The 14,181-nt window shown below is 50.9% G+C and overlaps 1 protein-coding gene across 3 annotated transcripts in view; it reads left to right on the top strand.

Moving 5' to 3' along the window:
• Positions 1-3,168: 3,168 nt before the first annotated feature.
• The window catches only part of LYPD3 (LY6/PLAUR domain containing 3), a 45,990-nt gene continuing 34,977 nt past the window's right edge, over positions 3,169-14,181 (top strand). The window contains exons 1-5 of one of the 3 annotated variants that reach the window (XM_087870835.1): positions 3,169-3,303; positions 3,924-4,052; positions 4,831-5,001; positions 5,346-5,507; positions 6,370-7,363. In XM_087870835.1, the coding sequence (XP_087726961.1) occupies positions 3,219-3,303; positions 3,924-4,052; positions 4,831-5,001; positions 5,346-5,507; positions 6,370-6,857 (1,035 nt within the window). In that variant the 5' untranslated portion in view covers positions 3,169-3,218 and the 3' untranslated portion in view covers positions 6,858-7,363. Of the gene's footprint in view, positions 3,304-3,920; positions 4,053-4,830; positions 5,002-5,261; positions 5,508-6,369; positions 7,364-14,181 lie in introns of those variants that run through there. The other 2 variants (XM_045806018.2, XR_015728116.1) reach the window with 2 other exon arrangements.

Here is a 14,181-nt window from a genome sequence, read left to right as displayed (position 1 = left end):
TGGCAGTGGGCAGCTGCCCACCGGAAGGGGAGCCCAGCAACCCAGTTGCTCTGGTTGTGGGGCAAGGTCTGTAGATACCTGCTAAGGTCTGTGCTCTCAAGCGTCCAGGGTGTTTGCCTTTGGGAATATGACATTAAACACCAGGAGTGCTGGAGAAAGATGGCAGAATTAAGGAAAAATGTATTTCTATCTTAATATCTTTAATGGCACTCTTTCCTGCCTTTTGAACCAGGTCCCCATATTTACCTTTTACATGGAGCCCCGCAAATTACGTAGCCGGGACTGCCCCTAACCCCACCCTTTCCCTGACACATCCCAGATTACATGTCCCAGAGGGAGTGGGTCTGAGATAAGCCGGGAATGTCACTGGGCTCAAGGCCTGTCTTGGCCCAAGGGACAGGAAACCATAGTGGATATGGCCCCAAGATTGTCTGGGGCCCTGGCATGACCTCCAGAGCTGAGGACTGCCTCCACACTGACCTCTCTGTTCACCTATCTGGGGAACCAGGTTTGAAATCACTTCGCAGTGACCTCTGGGAATAGAAGAAGGGAAGAATCACAGAGCAGGTGTGAGGAGAGGCCCCACATTCCACCCTCCCTCTGCTCTCTGGGCCTGGGCCAGGTGGGGGTCAGCACCCAGAATCCAGGCAGGCCTGAGCAAGAGGAGACTCCCCACCCTGGGTACCACTCCCTCCCAAGATGCTAGTTCTTCTGGTCTGGCTAGTTGGGGTTCCTCCCTGAAACTCTCCCACGCAGCTGGGGCCTGCAGGGCCTCTGCTCCTGAACAGGGCCTCTGCTCCTGTAACAATAGTTACAGTATTATCGCCCTGCCTCACTCCATTCCTCAGGAGATAGGGGTTTTCAGGTCCTTTTGGCAAAGGAGGCAGCTGAAGTTCAGAGAGGGAATCCCAGTTGCTTGAGGTCACACAGCAAGTGGATGGCACAGGCAAGATTGAAATTTCAGTCTGTCCAATCCCAGAGTTCAGTCTGTCCAATCCCACTGGCTCACTCCACCATGACAGCCACTCCTTCCTTTATTGTAAAACAGATCTCTCGGAGGCTCAGAGAGGTGAAGACCCTTCCTCGGGGTCACACAGCAACCCCTAAGCAGGGCTGGGATTTCAAGGCTGGAAGGCTGGAAGGCAGGGAGGCAGGGGCCGGTGCTGGATGATTTCACAAGCAGTCATTCACTTTCTCTCTGTGAGCTTCAGCGTGATGCCAAGTGACGTCACCTATCTAACTGAGGTGCTAGTCATTATTGGGAATAGGGGTGCCCAACGGGGTCTGGAGAATAGATAATATCTTTATGAACACAGTCGCTCTTTTCCCCCGGCATAGATAAATCTTATCTATGAGCCGGGAGAAACAAAGGAAGGTTAGAGATGTAGCTTATATAATGATATAATATAGTATAATAATATAAATGTTATTATATAATAAACAATCTATATAAATACTATAATATAACATAACATAACACAACATAAGCGGTCACTTCTATGAGCCTGGATATGGGGATGCTTAGTCATTTTGTGGTTTGCACGCTGTTCTTGTTTCTGAATTCAAACTCAGTCAAGCAGTGGTCGAGTGTGGCCCCCTCCAGCACGCCACGGGGTGGCCCTGTCTGGGGTTGGTGTTCTGCGTCGGTGTTGGTGTGTAACAGAACACCACGGCCTCAGGGTGGGTGCCTGGCCAACTCCCTGATGTCAGAGGCTGCCTTTCTTCCCTACCTGGGAGACTGCCCAGCTCCCTCACTGGTCTCCTGGCTTTCTCTCTCCTTCCAGAAATCTTTTCCTTTTTTACACAGAGGCCACAGTGACATCCTTCCTGTTTCTCTCTCTCTCTCTTTCCTTCTTTAAAATAAAATATACATTTAGCAAGTATACAGCTGGGTTATTTTTTTTTAAGATTTTATTCATTTGACACAAAGAGAGAGAGAGAAAGCACAAGCAGGGGGAGGGGCAGGCAGAGGGAGAAGCGGGATCCCCACTGAGCCGGAAGCCCGATGGATGCCAGGCTCGATCCCAGGACCCTGGGATCAAGACCTGAGCCGAAGGCAGATGCCTAACTGACTGAGCCACCCAGATGTCCCCAGCTGGGGATGTGTACAGATTCGTACACATGTGTAACTACTGCCTGGAGGAAGATAGTGGGGGCTTATCACCATCGCTCCTTTGGGACGATGGAATCCCTGTTGTGTTGTACAACTTCATGTAAATGGAGTTACACGGTATGTTTTATTTGTGAAAGGCTTCTGAGCTCTATGTAAAGTTTTCGAGATTCATCCACGGGGCTGCAGACACCAGTAGTTGGCTTGTTTTCACTGCTGTGTAATATCCCATGGGGTTTGGGACCCACTCATTCTTTTTCTGTTCCCTTCTTGATGGATATTTGCATTCGTTCCCAGATTTTGATCATATTAAAAAGCAAGTCTGATTGTATCCGCCCCCCTTCCCCCCCGCCGCCGCTGATTTAGACCCTCTTAACATTTATCCACCTTTCCCAGAATTCACTGCAATCTCTTCACAGGGCCTGTAATGCCCTGGTCAGTCTAGCCCCGGATTGGCTCTTCAGCCTCAATATCTACCTTCCTCCTCTTTGTCCTCTGAGCTCCCTCTGCTTTGTAATGCGCTCTGTCCCCCGTCATTGAACCACAGCTTGCAAGACACCTTCCAGCAATCTTCACTGACCAACCAGCTCCCACCCCTAGACTCCATACCTCCTTGAACTCCCTACACTTCTCCCTTCTTTGTTTCGGTTGTATATAACAGTTTGTGTGATTACTTAATTAATATCTGTCTCCCCCATCAGACAGTGAGCTCCGTGAGGATGGGCACTGGTTCTGTCTTAACCTCCAACAGTTGCCCAAACCAAAGCTTGCACGTGGTTAAGTACTCATTAAATACTTCAGGAGTGCCAGGTGTCAAGCAGACCCTTTTCCCAACCTGAGCCTCAGTACTTTTCCCTCTACCCCCCAAACACACAGACTTTCTCCTGGGAATAGTCAGGGAAACTTGACTCCCGCCCTTTCCCTCCTCTGCAGCTGTGGGTGACGCACCCATGGGCGGGTGCCCCGCCCCTCGGCGGACGCTGATTTGGCCTGGTTGGGCAAGGCCAGGGTTGCCTGGGGGGAGGTTACTCATCCTGGGCTCAGGTAAGAGGGCCCAGGTTGGGAGGCGGCACACCCAGGGGGGACGCGGAGGGAGCAGGACGGAGCCATGGACCCTGCCAGGAAAGCAGGTGCCCAGGCAGTGATCTGGACTACAGGCTGGCGGCTGCTGCTGCTGCTCCTTCTTGGAGGAGGTGGGTCTGCTGCCAGGAGGGGATGGAGGGGGTACAGAAGGGGTCCAAGGAAGGAGCTGTCTCCTACAGGGAGAGCTGTGGGGACAATCTCCCAACCTGAGCAGAGGGGGCTGTGGGAAAGATCATCTGCTCTTGTCAAGGGGGCTGTGGGAGAGATCCCCCACTTTGGGCAGATGAAATGTGGGGAGGATTCCTGCCCTGGGAGACTGTGGGACAAGTTCTTCCATCCTGAGAAGGTGGGGGCTGTGGGAAGGAGCCCCTGCCCTGGTCAGAAGGGGCAGTGGGAAGGGATTTCTCACTGAGCTGCCTGGACTGTGGGAAGGGTTCTGCCATCACGGACGGAGAACTGTGGGAAGGTGTCCCTCCCATCCATAGCAGGGATCCCCCATCTTGAACATAAGGGGCTGTGGGAAGAATGCTCCCACTGCAGGCATAGGGGGCTTGAAGGAGAGGGGCACCAGATTTCTGGGGAGGTTTTCCTTACTCCTGTCCTGGAAAACGGTGGGCAACAGCATTGTCCCGTCCCGGGGACAGAGGGCATGGGAAGGAGTATTTCTCCTTTCCGGGAGGAGGCTTCAGTAGGGATCCCTTAGTTCTACTCGGCCCTGCCTCCCCAGGAGCGCAGGCCCTGGAGTGCTACAGCTGCGTGCAGAAAGCAGATGACGGATGCTCTCCGCAGAAGACCAAGACGGTGAAGTGCGCGCCGGGCGTGGACGTCTGCACAGAGGCCGTGGGAGCGGTGGAGACCAGTGAGTGGGACCTTCTGATCCATTCGTCCCCCTACAAAGCTTCCCCAGCCGGGCCCCGCCTCCTTTTGTCCCACCCCTTCTTCTGAATTTGTCCACATCCAATCAACGCCCTCCCTGCGTCCCTTTCAGCCTGGCTGGAGCCCTTCAACACAACCGCGCCGTTAGGGCGTGGGGCTGAGAGGTGCTACCTGACTGGGGTGACCTGGGAGAGCCCGGATTTGGGACCTGCTCCCCTTCAAGGGCACACCCTATCCATTTCCGCCCCACCCCTGAGACCTCCCTACTCACCCTGTCCCTGCCAGAATCCTCTATCCAGGTAGGCTCCTGGTGCTGCATACCCCTCTCGAGGTCTCCTCCTCGGTTCCCTAGACTGAGGTTCCGCCCCGCTGGCCCACCCCGGGGGGAATCCCGCCCCTATCTAAGGCTACAGCTCCTGGGAGGCCCCACCTGTCTCTGCTCCTGTGCCCTTTCTGTCAGGCTCCCAGTTCCTTGTTAGGATGCTTTCGGCGGTTCCGTCCCTCTATCGCCCGGCCCCATCCTACTCCACTCTTGACGCTACCCCTTCGGTTGTGGCCAGTCTGTCAGCCTGCCTGTTCCCTCGCACTCAGCTCTTTGAAGTTCTGCGCCTCCGTCTGTCGTTCCTTCCCCTCCGATCGGCTTTCTGAGGCCCCTGCCTTCGACCCTGGCCCGGCTGTGTTGGGGACCGGGGGGGGGGGGGGGACGGAGGGGGGGGGTCCACTCGAGGCTCCGCCCCTGACCCCGCCCCTCTTCTTCGCAGTCCACGGGCAGTTCTCAGTGGCAGTGCGGGGCTGCGGTTCGGGACTTCCGGGCAAGAATGACCGCGGCCTGGACCTTTACGGGCTTCTGGCCTTCATTCAGCTGCAGCAGTGCTCCCAGGACCGCTGCAACACCAAACTCAACCTCACGTCGCGAGCGCTCAACCCCGCAGGTCGGTGGGGGCGGGGCCCTAGGCTCGGGGGCGGAGCCACACCGAGGCTGAGCCACTAGGGTGATCCCAACCCGGAGGCGGGAGAACGCGGCACGGGCTGGGGGCGGGGCCACGCGACGGCAGGCGGGGCTTCGTCGCTGGAGGCCTTGTGCGGCGAGACGCTTGGGGCGGGGCTATAGGGAGGGATTGGGGCACTGGGTGGGGGCGGGCCACACTCTGGGCGGGGCTAGGGGCCGAGCCAGGAGTACGTCGAGGGGCGGAGACCTAGGTTGGAGGGACCGTCTGGCGGAGCTGTGCTTTCGGAACCTTCTGGACCCCTTCCCTCCAACCCGCTCCGCTCGCAGGCAATGAGAGTGCGTACCAGCCCAATGGTGCCGAGTGCTACAGCTGCGTGGGGCTGAGCCGCGAGGCGTGCCAGGGCACGGCGCCGCCCGTCGTGAGCTGCTACAACGCAAGCGACCGCGTCTACAAGGGCTGCTTCGACGGTAACGTCACCCTGACGGCAGGTGAGCGAGTCGGGAGCACGGGGGTCGACAGGAGTTGTGGTAGCCTCTCTGAGCCTCATGGGCGTTGGGTAGCCCTTTACCCAAAGAGTTCCCCTATCTCCAACACGTTCTGGAAGCTGTAGGCCTATATTCTTGTCTTGCCCGAGAACGTCATGGGAAATGCAGCTCTATCCCAAACGTAGCATGGGACTACGGGTGCTTTCGTCCTAATTTTTTTTTTTTTTAATACATTCCGTAGAGGCCTGCCAGGTGCAGAATGGGACGATATGCTATGGGAAATGGAAGCCTCCAAGCTTCTAAATTGCAGGGGCTCTAGTTCCGACCCCTTAAAACTCAAGGGGTTAGGGCCCCCCACCTAACCACTTAGGAGAGAGGTAGTTCATCCTCCTGGCCTCTGCCTCAGGGAACCCTGGGGGAAGTGCTTCAAAAGCCTCTTTTTCCAGGTGTATTACGGGAGTTGTAGTTCTGAACTCTTAAGACTAAATTTTGGCAGGGGTGGGGGTGGAAGGGATAGAGTTGGAAAAAACGAAGAGAGGGATGTAGGGATAGTTTGTGGGGCTCTTTGGTCTTGTGAGAGGTGTATCCCTGTCCAGACTTTCCCAACTTTTCTCCCAAGGCATTGTGGGACTTGTAGTTCATCCTACACACTTTTCCTCTCAAAAGTGGGAAATGTGGTTCACCATGTGTCAGAGACAGTGGGACAGAGTTTCTCAAAGGGGGGCCTGAATTGAGACTTTGGATTCATGGATGCAGAGCCCTTCTGTCCCCCGTTTTGGGGGTTCTTGCCCTTGTCTTGCCCCAAAGTTTCATTCTGGCTCTGCAACCTTCCCACCACTGGCCTACCTGTGTCTCCCTCCTGCAGCGAATGTGACTGTATCCTTGCCTGTTCGGGGCTGTGTTCAGGACGAGTTCTGCACCCGGGATGTGGTGACAGGCCCAGGGTTCACACTCAGTGGCTCCTGCTGCCAGGGGTCCCGCTGTAACTCGGACCTTCACAACAAGACCTTTTTCTCCCCTCGGATCCCACCCCTTGTCCTGCTGCCCGCTCCTAAGCCCACCACTGTGGCCCCAACCACCTCCGTTACTACTTCTACCCCCACCCCAACCACTCTTGTCTCTACCACCAAACCCACTTCAGCCCCAGCCAGCCAGACTTCTCCACAGGAAGTACATCCTGAGACCTCCGGGAAAGGGGAGTCTAGCTTGGCTGGAGGTGCTGCTGGCCACCAGGACCGTAGTAATATGGGGCAGTACTCTACAAAAGATGTGGCCTATAGTAAAGGCGCTGCAACTTTCTCCATTGGGTTGGCGGCCCCTCTGTTGGCTGTGGCTGCTGGCAACTTACTATGAGTTTTTCCATCTAGAAACCTCCATCTTGCCCTATTCACTGGCCCTGGGCACCCTCTCTTCCCATTCCTTCCCTTTCCCGGACTGGACTGGGCTGGCCCAGCCCCTGTTCTTCCAATCTCCCCGACTCTCCCCGGCTTCTGCTGCACTGGTTTGCGGCTTTGGGAAAGAAAGTTATTATTGTCTATATCCTGCCAGGGTGTTGCAGCTTTTCGAAGGCAGCAAATATCTCCCTCATCTTTGTCTCTCTCTCCTCGCCTCATGGGGCCAAGGACCGAGAAAAGTAAGGGCTGTCACAGGGAAGATGGGAGAAACAATGATAAGCTTCCTATTCGCCTTCTTATAGCCAATCTGGAATATGGGGGGTGGAGCGGGATAATCGTGCCTTCCTCTGCTGGCTGCTGCCCCTGTCCCCCATCTCTGTGGCAATCGTTTGGGCATCTGACTTCCTTAGTAGACTGTGAGCTCCTCAAGGGCAGGGACCGTGCCTTATGCCCCTGTGTTGTCAGCTTCTGGCACAGAAAGGTCTCAATAAAAGTTTAATTCCTTTGTATAGTGTTTTGAAGGACTCATTTCTTACACTAACCTCTTATTGTAACCTCTTAGCTGAGCTAGGGTGGGAATGCCAAGACCTTTAACAGAGAAGCTGAGGTCTAGAACCACAACCCAGGGGGGAGTTGGGGTTTAAACTTTCATTTCCTGGGGTTTAGCCAGCTTGCGGGTGATCCCACTGGTGAGGGGGATGCCCCGTGGAACCATTAAGCGGTGACGAGGGTGAATGGGGCTTTTAGCAACGTTTGGGAGCAGAGGGGAGCTTTGTTTAATGGGTGGTACACCATCCCCAGCTCCCGCCCACCTTGTCATCTGCTTGACTTTTTTTTTTTTTTTAATGGTATGACTACCATTACAGGCCTAGGTTAATCTGTGAAAGCTACTTATTATTTTTAAGGGTTTTATTTATTTGACAGAGAGAGCACGAGAGTGCACAAGCAGGGGGAGGAGGAGAGGGAGAAGCAGGTTCCCCATTGAGCAGGGAGCCTGATGCGGGGCTTGATCCCAGGACCCTGGGATCATGACCTGAGCCGAAGGCAGACGCTTAACCAACCGAGCCACCCAGGCGTCCCCATCTGTTTGGCTTCTTAAGAATTATTCTGTGGGGGGGCACCTGGGTGGCACAGCGGTTAAGCGTCTGCCTTCGGCTCAGGGTGTGATCCTGGCGTTCTGGGATCGAGCCCCACATCAGGCTCCTCCGCTATGAGCCTGCCTCTTCCTCTCCCACTCCCCCTGCTTGTGTTCCCTCTCTCGCTGGCTGTCTCTCTCTGTCAAATTAATAAATAAAATCTTTTAAAAAAATTATTCTGTGGGCTTAGCCACTGCATCCCACTTGTCCAGAGGTCTCCAGGATGCTGCTGTCAATCTCTGCTTCATGTTGGGGACTTGGGGCCTGAGCTCCACCTCCATCTCTTTTAATCAGATGAAGGCGTAGAGGCCCCTGGGAGGGAATGCCTGGCTTGGGACGGAGGCCCTGGCAGGCTTTGGGACTGCTTGATGGAAGGGTGACCAGATGTGGGCAACAGCAGAATAATAATCATATTTCCAGTATCACTATTAATGAGGAGGAGTATGACCACACAATACTAAATGACGATTATAGGAACAAAAAAGGAAATTAACAAGAGCATGACCAACAGTAATAGTAACTCTAGTTGTGGAATGTTAATCACCTTTAATAGTCTTACCACACTGCCAGGCCTGAACTAAGGGTGTTTGCATCCAGAGTCTCGTTTAATTGTCCATATACGTTCTCAGATGGGTTGATTGGGGAAACTGAGGCTCAGAACGGTAAAGGAATTTACCCACAGCAAGTAATCCGTGTACCAGGTACTGTTTTGTGTGCTGTACCTGGATTAACATAATTTACACAGCCACCCTGTGAGGTAAGTATTAATCATCTGCATTTTACAAGAGGAAGAAACCAGACCCAGAGAGGTTGAGAAGCTCGCCCCAGGTCACCCAGCTAATAAGTACCGGAACCCAGATTTGCACCCAAGCAGACCGGCTTTACAGAGCGTGACCACGGTGGCCATGGCCGTAACTTTTCCCTCAGCTTGACTAAACTTGAAATAGGCTTCTCTCCGCTTTTAAGCCCCTGACCTCCCTCTCACCCCGGGCCCTTCCAGAATCCAGATGGCCTCACCACAGAAGCCCCAGACCTCGCTTTTCTTAGAGCATTCACTTTAGAAAACTTGTCATTATAAATTCCTTCTCTGGCCCTCTGAGATGTATGTAAATGTCTTTAAAAGCCTCCTGCCAGCTTTACAGCCCAGAAAATGTCTTTCTCTAGGACCTGGGAGCCAGCTCTTTGAAATATAAGTATCAAAGGAGATAGCACCCCTGCCTCCCAGTTTCCCCTGTGGGGTGAGAGCCTCGCTTCTGTGGGCACCTTCCTCCAAGTTGTAAAACTGCCTCCTGTCACGGAGATACTAGCAAATTTCCTTTTCCTTTGGAAAGCCAATTAGCAAACACAGATGACCTAAGATCTCCGATCACCCCACCTTTTAAAAACTCAACTGCTCTTTGTTTCGGCTGAGTTGAGTTCAGACGGAGTGCTGGCCTCTCTAGAGCCTCTCCTGCCATACCCCTGACAGGTGCGGTGTTGGGGTTCCGTTATCTACTGGGCAGAAATCATTCACAGCTGGAATCATTTGCATCTTACCGGGCAAAATTGCTTGCAGTTTATCAATCTTTTTATCATTTGCATAGTTAAATCTAAACCTTAAAGAGGCAGGGCCCTAATCAGTAGTAGGACATACAAAGCTACATCCCCTCCCCCCCCCCCCGAGAACCAGGTAATCCTTGAGTGGTTCTAGAAGTTAGTGCTCCAGTAAAATGTTAGAAATATACGTGGTTCTGCTTTAGCCTTATTTATAAAGTAAAAAAAAAAAAATTTTTTTTTTTTTGATGAAGTAGGCTCCATGTCCAATATGGGGCTTGAACCCTAGATCAAGAGTTCCATGCTCTGCGAACTGAGCCAGCCAGGCGTCCCATGGGTGTGGTTAATTTCAATAATGGACGTTAACCTCCTATATACAGATATTATCATTTAAATAAGTAATCCATGTAAAACCATTATTAATGAGATATTTTATGGGGTTTTTGTACCCAGTCTCTGGAATCCCTTGTGTATTTTATGCTTATATCACATTTCAACTTGCGCTAAGACGTTTCAAGTACTCAACCTCTAAAGCCTTAGAACTTTGCATGAATAGACACATAACAGCATGTCCTCGTTTGTTCTCTCCACAGAATGTGGAATATCATGGTTTGTTTATTCTTTTCTTGGTGGACACCTGTGCTGTTTCCAGTTTGGGGCTCTTATGGATAAAGCCCGCTATGAACGTTCTTGTACATTTACTTTTATGGACATAAGCTTTCATTGCTCATGTGAAAATTCTCAGCAGGAGAACTGCTGTGTCAGGATTGGCGGGGGTTCATCTCAGGAAGAAACTACCAGACTCTCTTCAAAACCGGTTGGACTGTTCCCCAGTCCTGCTAATGAACAAGAATTCTTGTAACTCCACATTCTCGTCAACATACGGTGTCGTCTGGAGGTCTTTTATTTATTTATTTTATTTATTTATTTTTTAAAGATTTTATTTATTTATTTGACAGAGATAAAGACAGCCAGCGAGAGAGGGAACACAAGCAGGGGGAGTGGGAGAGGAAGAAGCAGGCTCCTAGCGGAGGAGCCTGATGTGGGGCTCGATCCCACAATGCCGGGATCACGCCCTGAGTCGAAGGCAGACACCTAACCGCTGTGCCACCCAGGCGCCCCGTCTGGAGGTCTTTTAAATGTTAGCCCATCTGTAGATATGTTGTAGTATCTCCTGGTGGTTTTGGGGTGCATCTCCCTGAAGACGGATCATGTTGAGTTGTTCCTCGCTTGTTTGATGTCCAAGGGGGTAACAGGAGTCGCTTTGTGGGGGAGCTGAGAAGGTATGAAATCAGAGTGCAGACAAGGGAAATGGACTCGACTGTGCAGGCTGACTTCTAGGCAGAATTAAGGGCCCACTGGAGGTTATGAGTCATGAATTTAAAGGAAGACTTTCCAGCAGGGTTGTGTGACTTTTCTCCAGCTTTGTCACTTACGTGGGTACAGGCATTGAGCAGGTGGAAAGGGGGACATGGGCAAGTTGCCTTGTCAATAGGACAAAGCTGGGGGCTTGAGCGTGCACGCCAACAGAGAGACTATCGTGATTCAGAATGGATTTAAAGTTGGGAAGGAGGGAAGTTAGGACCTGAGGGATATGACAGATGGGTCATTCATTCATTTATTCATTTCGTACTCATTTATTCATTTCATGCCTTTTTTTTAATTAAGTAGGCTCTACACCCAACATGGGGCTTGAACTCATGACCTTGAGATTAAGAGTTGCACGCTCTTCCCAGCTAAGCCAGCCAGGTGCCCCAGATTTCATACACTTTTAAAAAAGATTTATTTATTTATTTGAGAGAGAGAGAATGCGCGCACGCAGGAGTCCATGCGGGCGGGGGAGGGGCCTAGGGAGAGGGAGACAAGCAGACACGACCCTTCATACATTTTTAACATGTACCATGGTCAAGCATCGTGACGAGTGGTGGGGATATGGCTGTGAACAAGAAATCATGGTTTTGGCCCCGGTAAAGACACACTGTGGTTGAGTTGCTAAGAGCTTAGATTCTGGACCCACAATGCTTGCCTTCAAATCTTGGTCCTGTGGCTACCATCAGTATAACGTGGCAAGTTATTCAAGTCCTCTGTGCCTCAGTTTCTTCATCTTTAAAACAGAGGTGACCTACAAAGTAAGAAACTAGTCAAAGAATGTGTCCAAAGGACACATCGAAATTCTCTATCACCGAATCTGGGGCAAGTTGAGCACCAAGTTAAATGATAATAAAGGGTTCTAACCCATTGAATAAAGAGGGATCCATAACTACATAGTGATATTAAGGGTGTGAGTTGAAGTCGGGGCATCTGGGTGGCTCAGTTGGTTAAGTGTCGGATTCTTGATTTTGGCTCAAGTCATGATCTGAGGGTCGTGAGATCGAGCCCCCAGTCAGGATCCGTGCTCAGTGCAGGGTCTGCTTTTCCCTCTGCTACCCACCCCTACCCCCCTGCGCGTGCGCGCGCGCTCTCTCTCTCAAAATAAATAAATGAAATCTTTTTTAAAAATGGTGTAAGTCAATAAATAAATAAGTGAAAGCTCTTTCTTATAAGCACAAGTCAGCAAGTCAATGTAGAGGGAGTGATAAAATCAGAACATTTGGGAACCTTCAAAAAAGTGACTGATTCAGGCAGGAGCCAATAATAGATGCTGTGATATTTTGATTTATAATAAGAAATGTATATTTGGTCTTTGGCCCGGGTTCTGGCACAGAGTTCCTAAAACCTATGGAATTTCCTGAATAAGAGCAATAAAAGTGTCTTCATATTCCTAACAAACCCCTTTCCCTCACCCTTGAGTTCATGTTAATAAGGTGACTTCTGGAAAGTGCCGAAGGGTGGGGGCTGGTTGCCTGGGGAATCAACCAGGTGATTAGAGGGTTGGAACTTTCATTCCCACTGGGTCTGAGCTCCTGGGAGGGGAGAGGGGCTGGGGATCAAAATCAGTCCCCAGGAGCCAGTGATTTAATCAGTCTTGCCTATGCAGTGAAGTCCTGCATAAAAACCCAAAAGGATGGGGTTTGGAGAGCTTCTGGGTCAGTGATCTCCTGGAGATGTGGGGGGAGTGGTGCCTTCGGAGAGCATGGAGCGTCCCCCATACCTCGCCCTATGCGTCTCTTCCTTCTGCCTGTTCCGAGTTCTACTTTTTATAATAAACTGGTGATGTTGTAAGTAAAATGTTTCTCCGAGTCCTGTGAGCTGCCCTGGCAAATTAATTGAACCCAAGGAGGGACCTGTGGGAGCCTCCATCTACAGTTGGTGAGAAGCCCCCAAGTGGGGATGTGGGGGGTCGTGGCACTGAGCCCTTCACCTGTGGGATCTGCCACCCTCCAGGTAGACCGTGTCAGAAATGAGGTAGTTGCTGGGTGGTGTTGAAAAAAACATACTGTAGATGCTGAAACTAGGGGGCTTAAGTTTGAGGAATAACATATTTACATGGTCACAAATGATCTCCCCAAGAGGTACTTAATTTCATAGGAAGGAATATTGACATAAACAGAAAAAACCTCCGGAGCGCCTGGCTAGCTCAGTCCTAGGAGCATATGACTCTTGATCTCAGGATAGTGAGTTCAAGCCCCATGCGGGGCATAGAGATTACTTAAAAATAAAATCCTTAAAAAAAAATAAAAAAAAAAAGAAAAGAAAGAAAAAACCTGGAAGCACCACTTTAACCGAGTGATCAAATTTAACATCACTAGCAATGGGACCCACACATCTTGGGCCTCCTGATACGACGCCCCGAGAAAGGACAGTGTGGCTTCTGTGGTACTGGGCAAAATGTTCTGAGTCTAACCGGGGGAGGACATCTGACAAGCCCAAACTGGGGACCTTCTACAAAGCGGCTGACCTGCTCCTCAGAAATATCCATGTCACGAAACAAAGGATGACAGAGACCGTGTTCCAAATGAAAGGGGAATAAAGAGGCCTGACCACAGAATACAGTGCATGAGCCAGAATTTTCTTTAAGCAACTGGGAAAAAAAAAAAAAAACCCTCAAGAAAGCCCACAAATTAGATAATTTATGTCCAGTGTTAATTGCCTGATTTAGATAAATATATTCTGCTTATAGAAGAGAAAGTCAGTGTCAAACAAAGAAATGCCAAACACTTAAAAAATAAAAAATCAAGAGGCAACAATATTACTATCCTAAAGTAAATAATAATAATGTGCCTGCCTCAGAGGGTTGTGGGATTAAAATGGGTTTATACATGTAGATGGTTAGGACGGTACCTGGCATCTGGAAGGTGCTCCCTCTATGTTATTATTTCTTCTGTCTTTATGTCTCTGGCACTGACAGAGAGGGGATGTTTGCCAGGTAAATGCTTGCTCACCTTCTTAAGGCCTCCATTGTTTCTAGGTGCCAGGCACTGAGGTAAGCACTTTACAGGTACCACTGAATGCCCAGAGCGGTCTCGTAGAACAGAAGGAGCATTTGCTTTCCCGACTTTTATTTCTCACCCAGACAAGTTGGAAAGATCACTCAATACACATTCATTGGCTGTGCACTTAGATTCAATAACTTCTGACCCTTTTTCAGGCCCAGATCGAGTCCCGCATCCCCTGCTCAGTGGGGAGTCTGCTTCTCCCTCTCCCTCTGCCGCTCCCTCTAAAATGCTCCATTTT

The sequence above is a fragment of the Ursus americanus genome, chromosome 21, assembly GCF_024610735.1.
Source record: "Ursus americanus isolate L20-20 chromosome 21, mUrsAme1.1.p, whole genome shotgun sequence".
NCBI classification, from domain to species: Eukaryota; Metazoa; Chordata; class Mammalia; order Carnivora; family Ursidae; genus Ursus; species Ursus americanus.
This window is presented reverse-complemented; position numbering and strand designations above follow the sequence as displayed.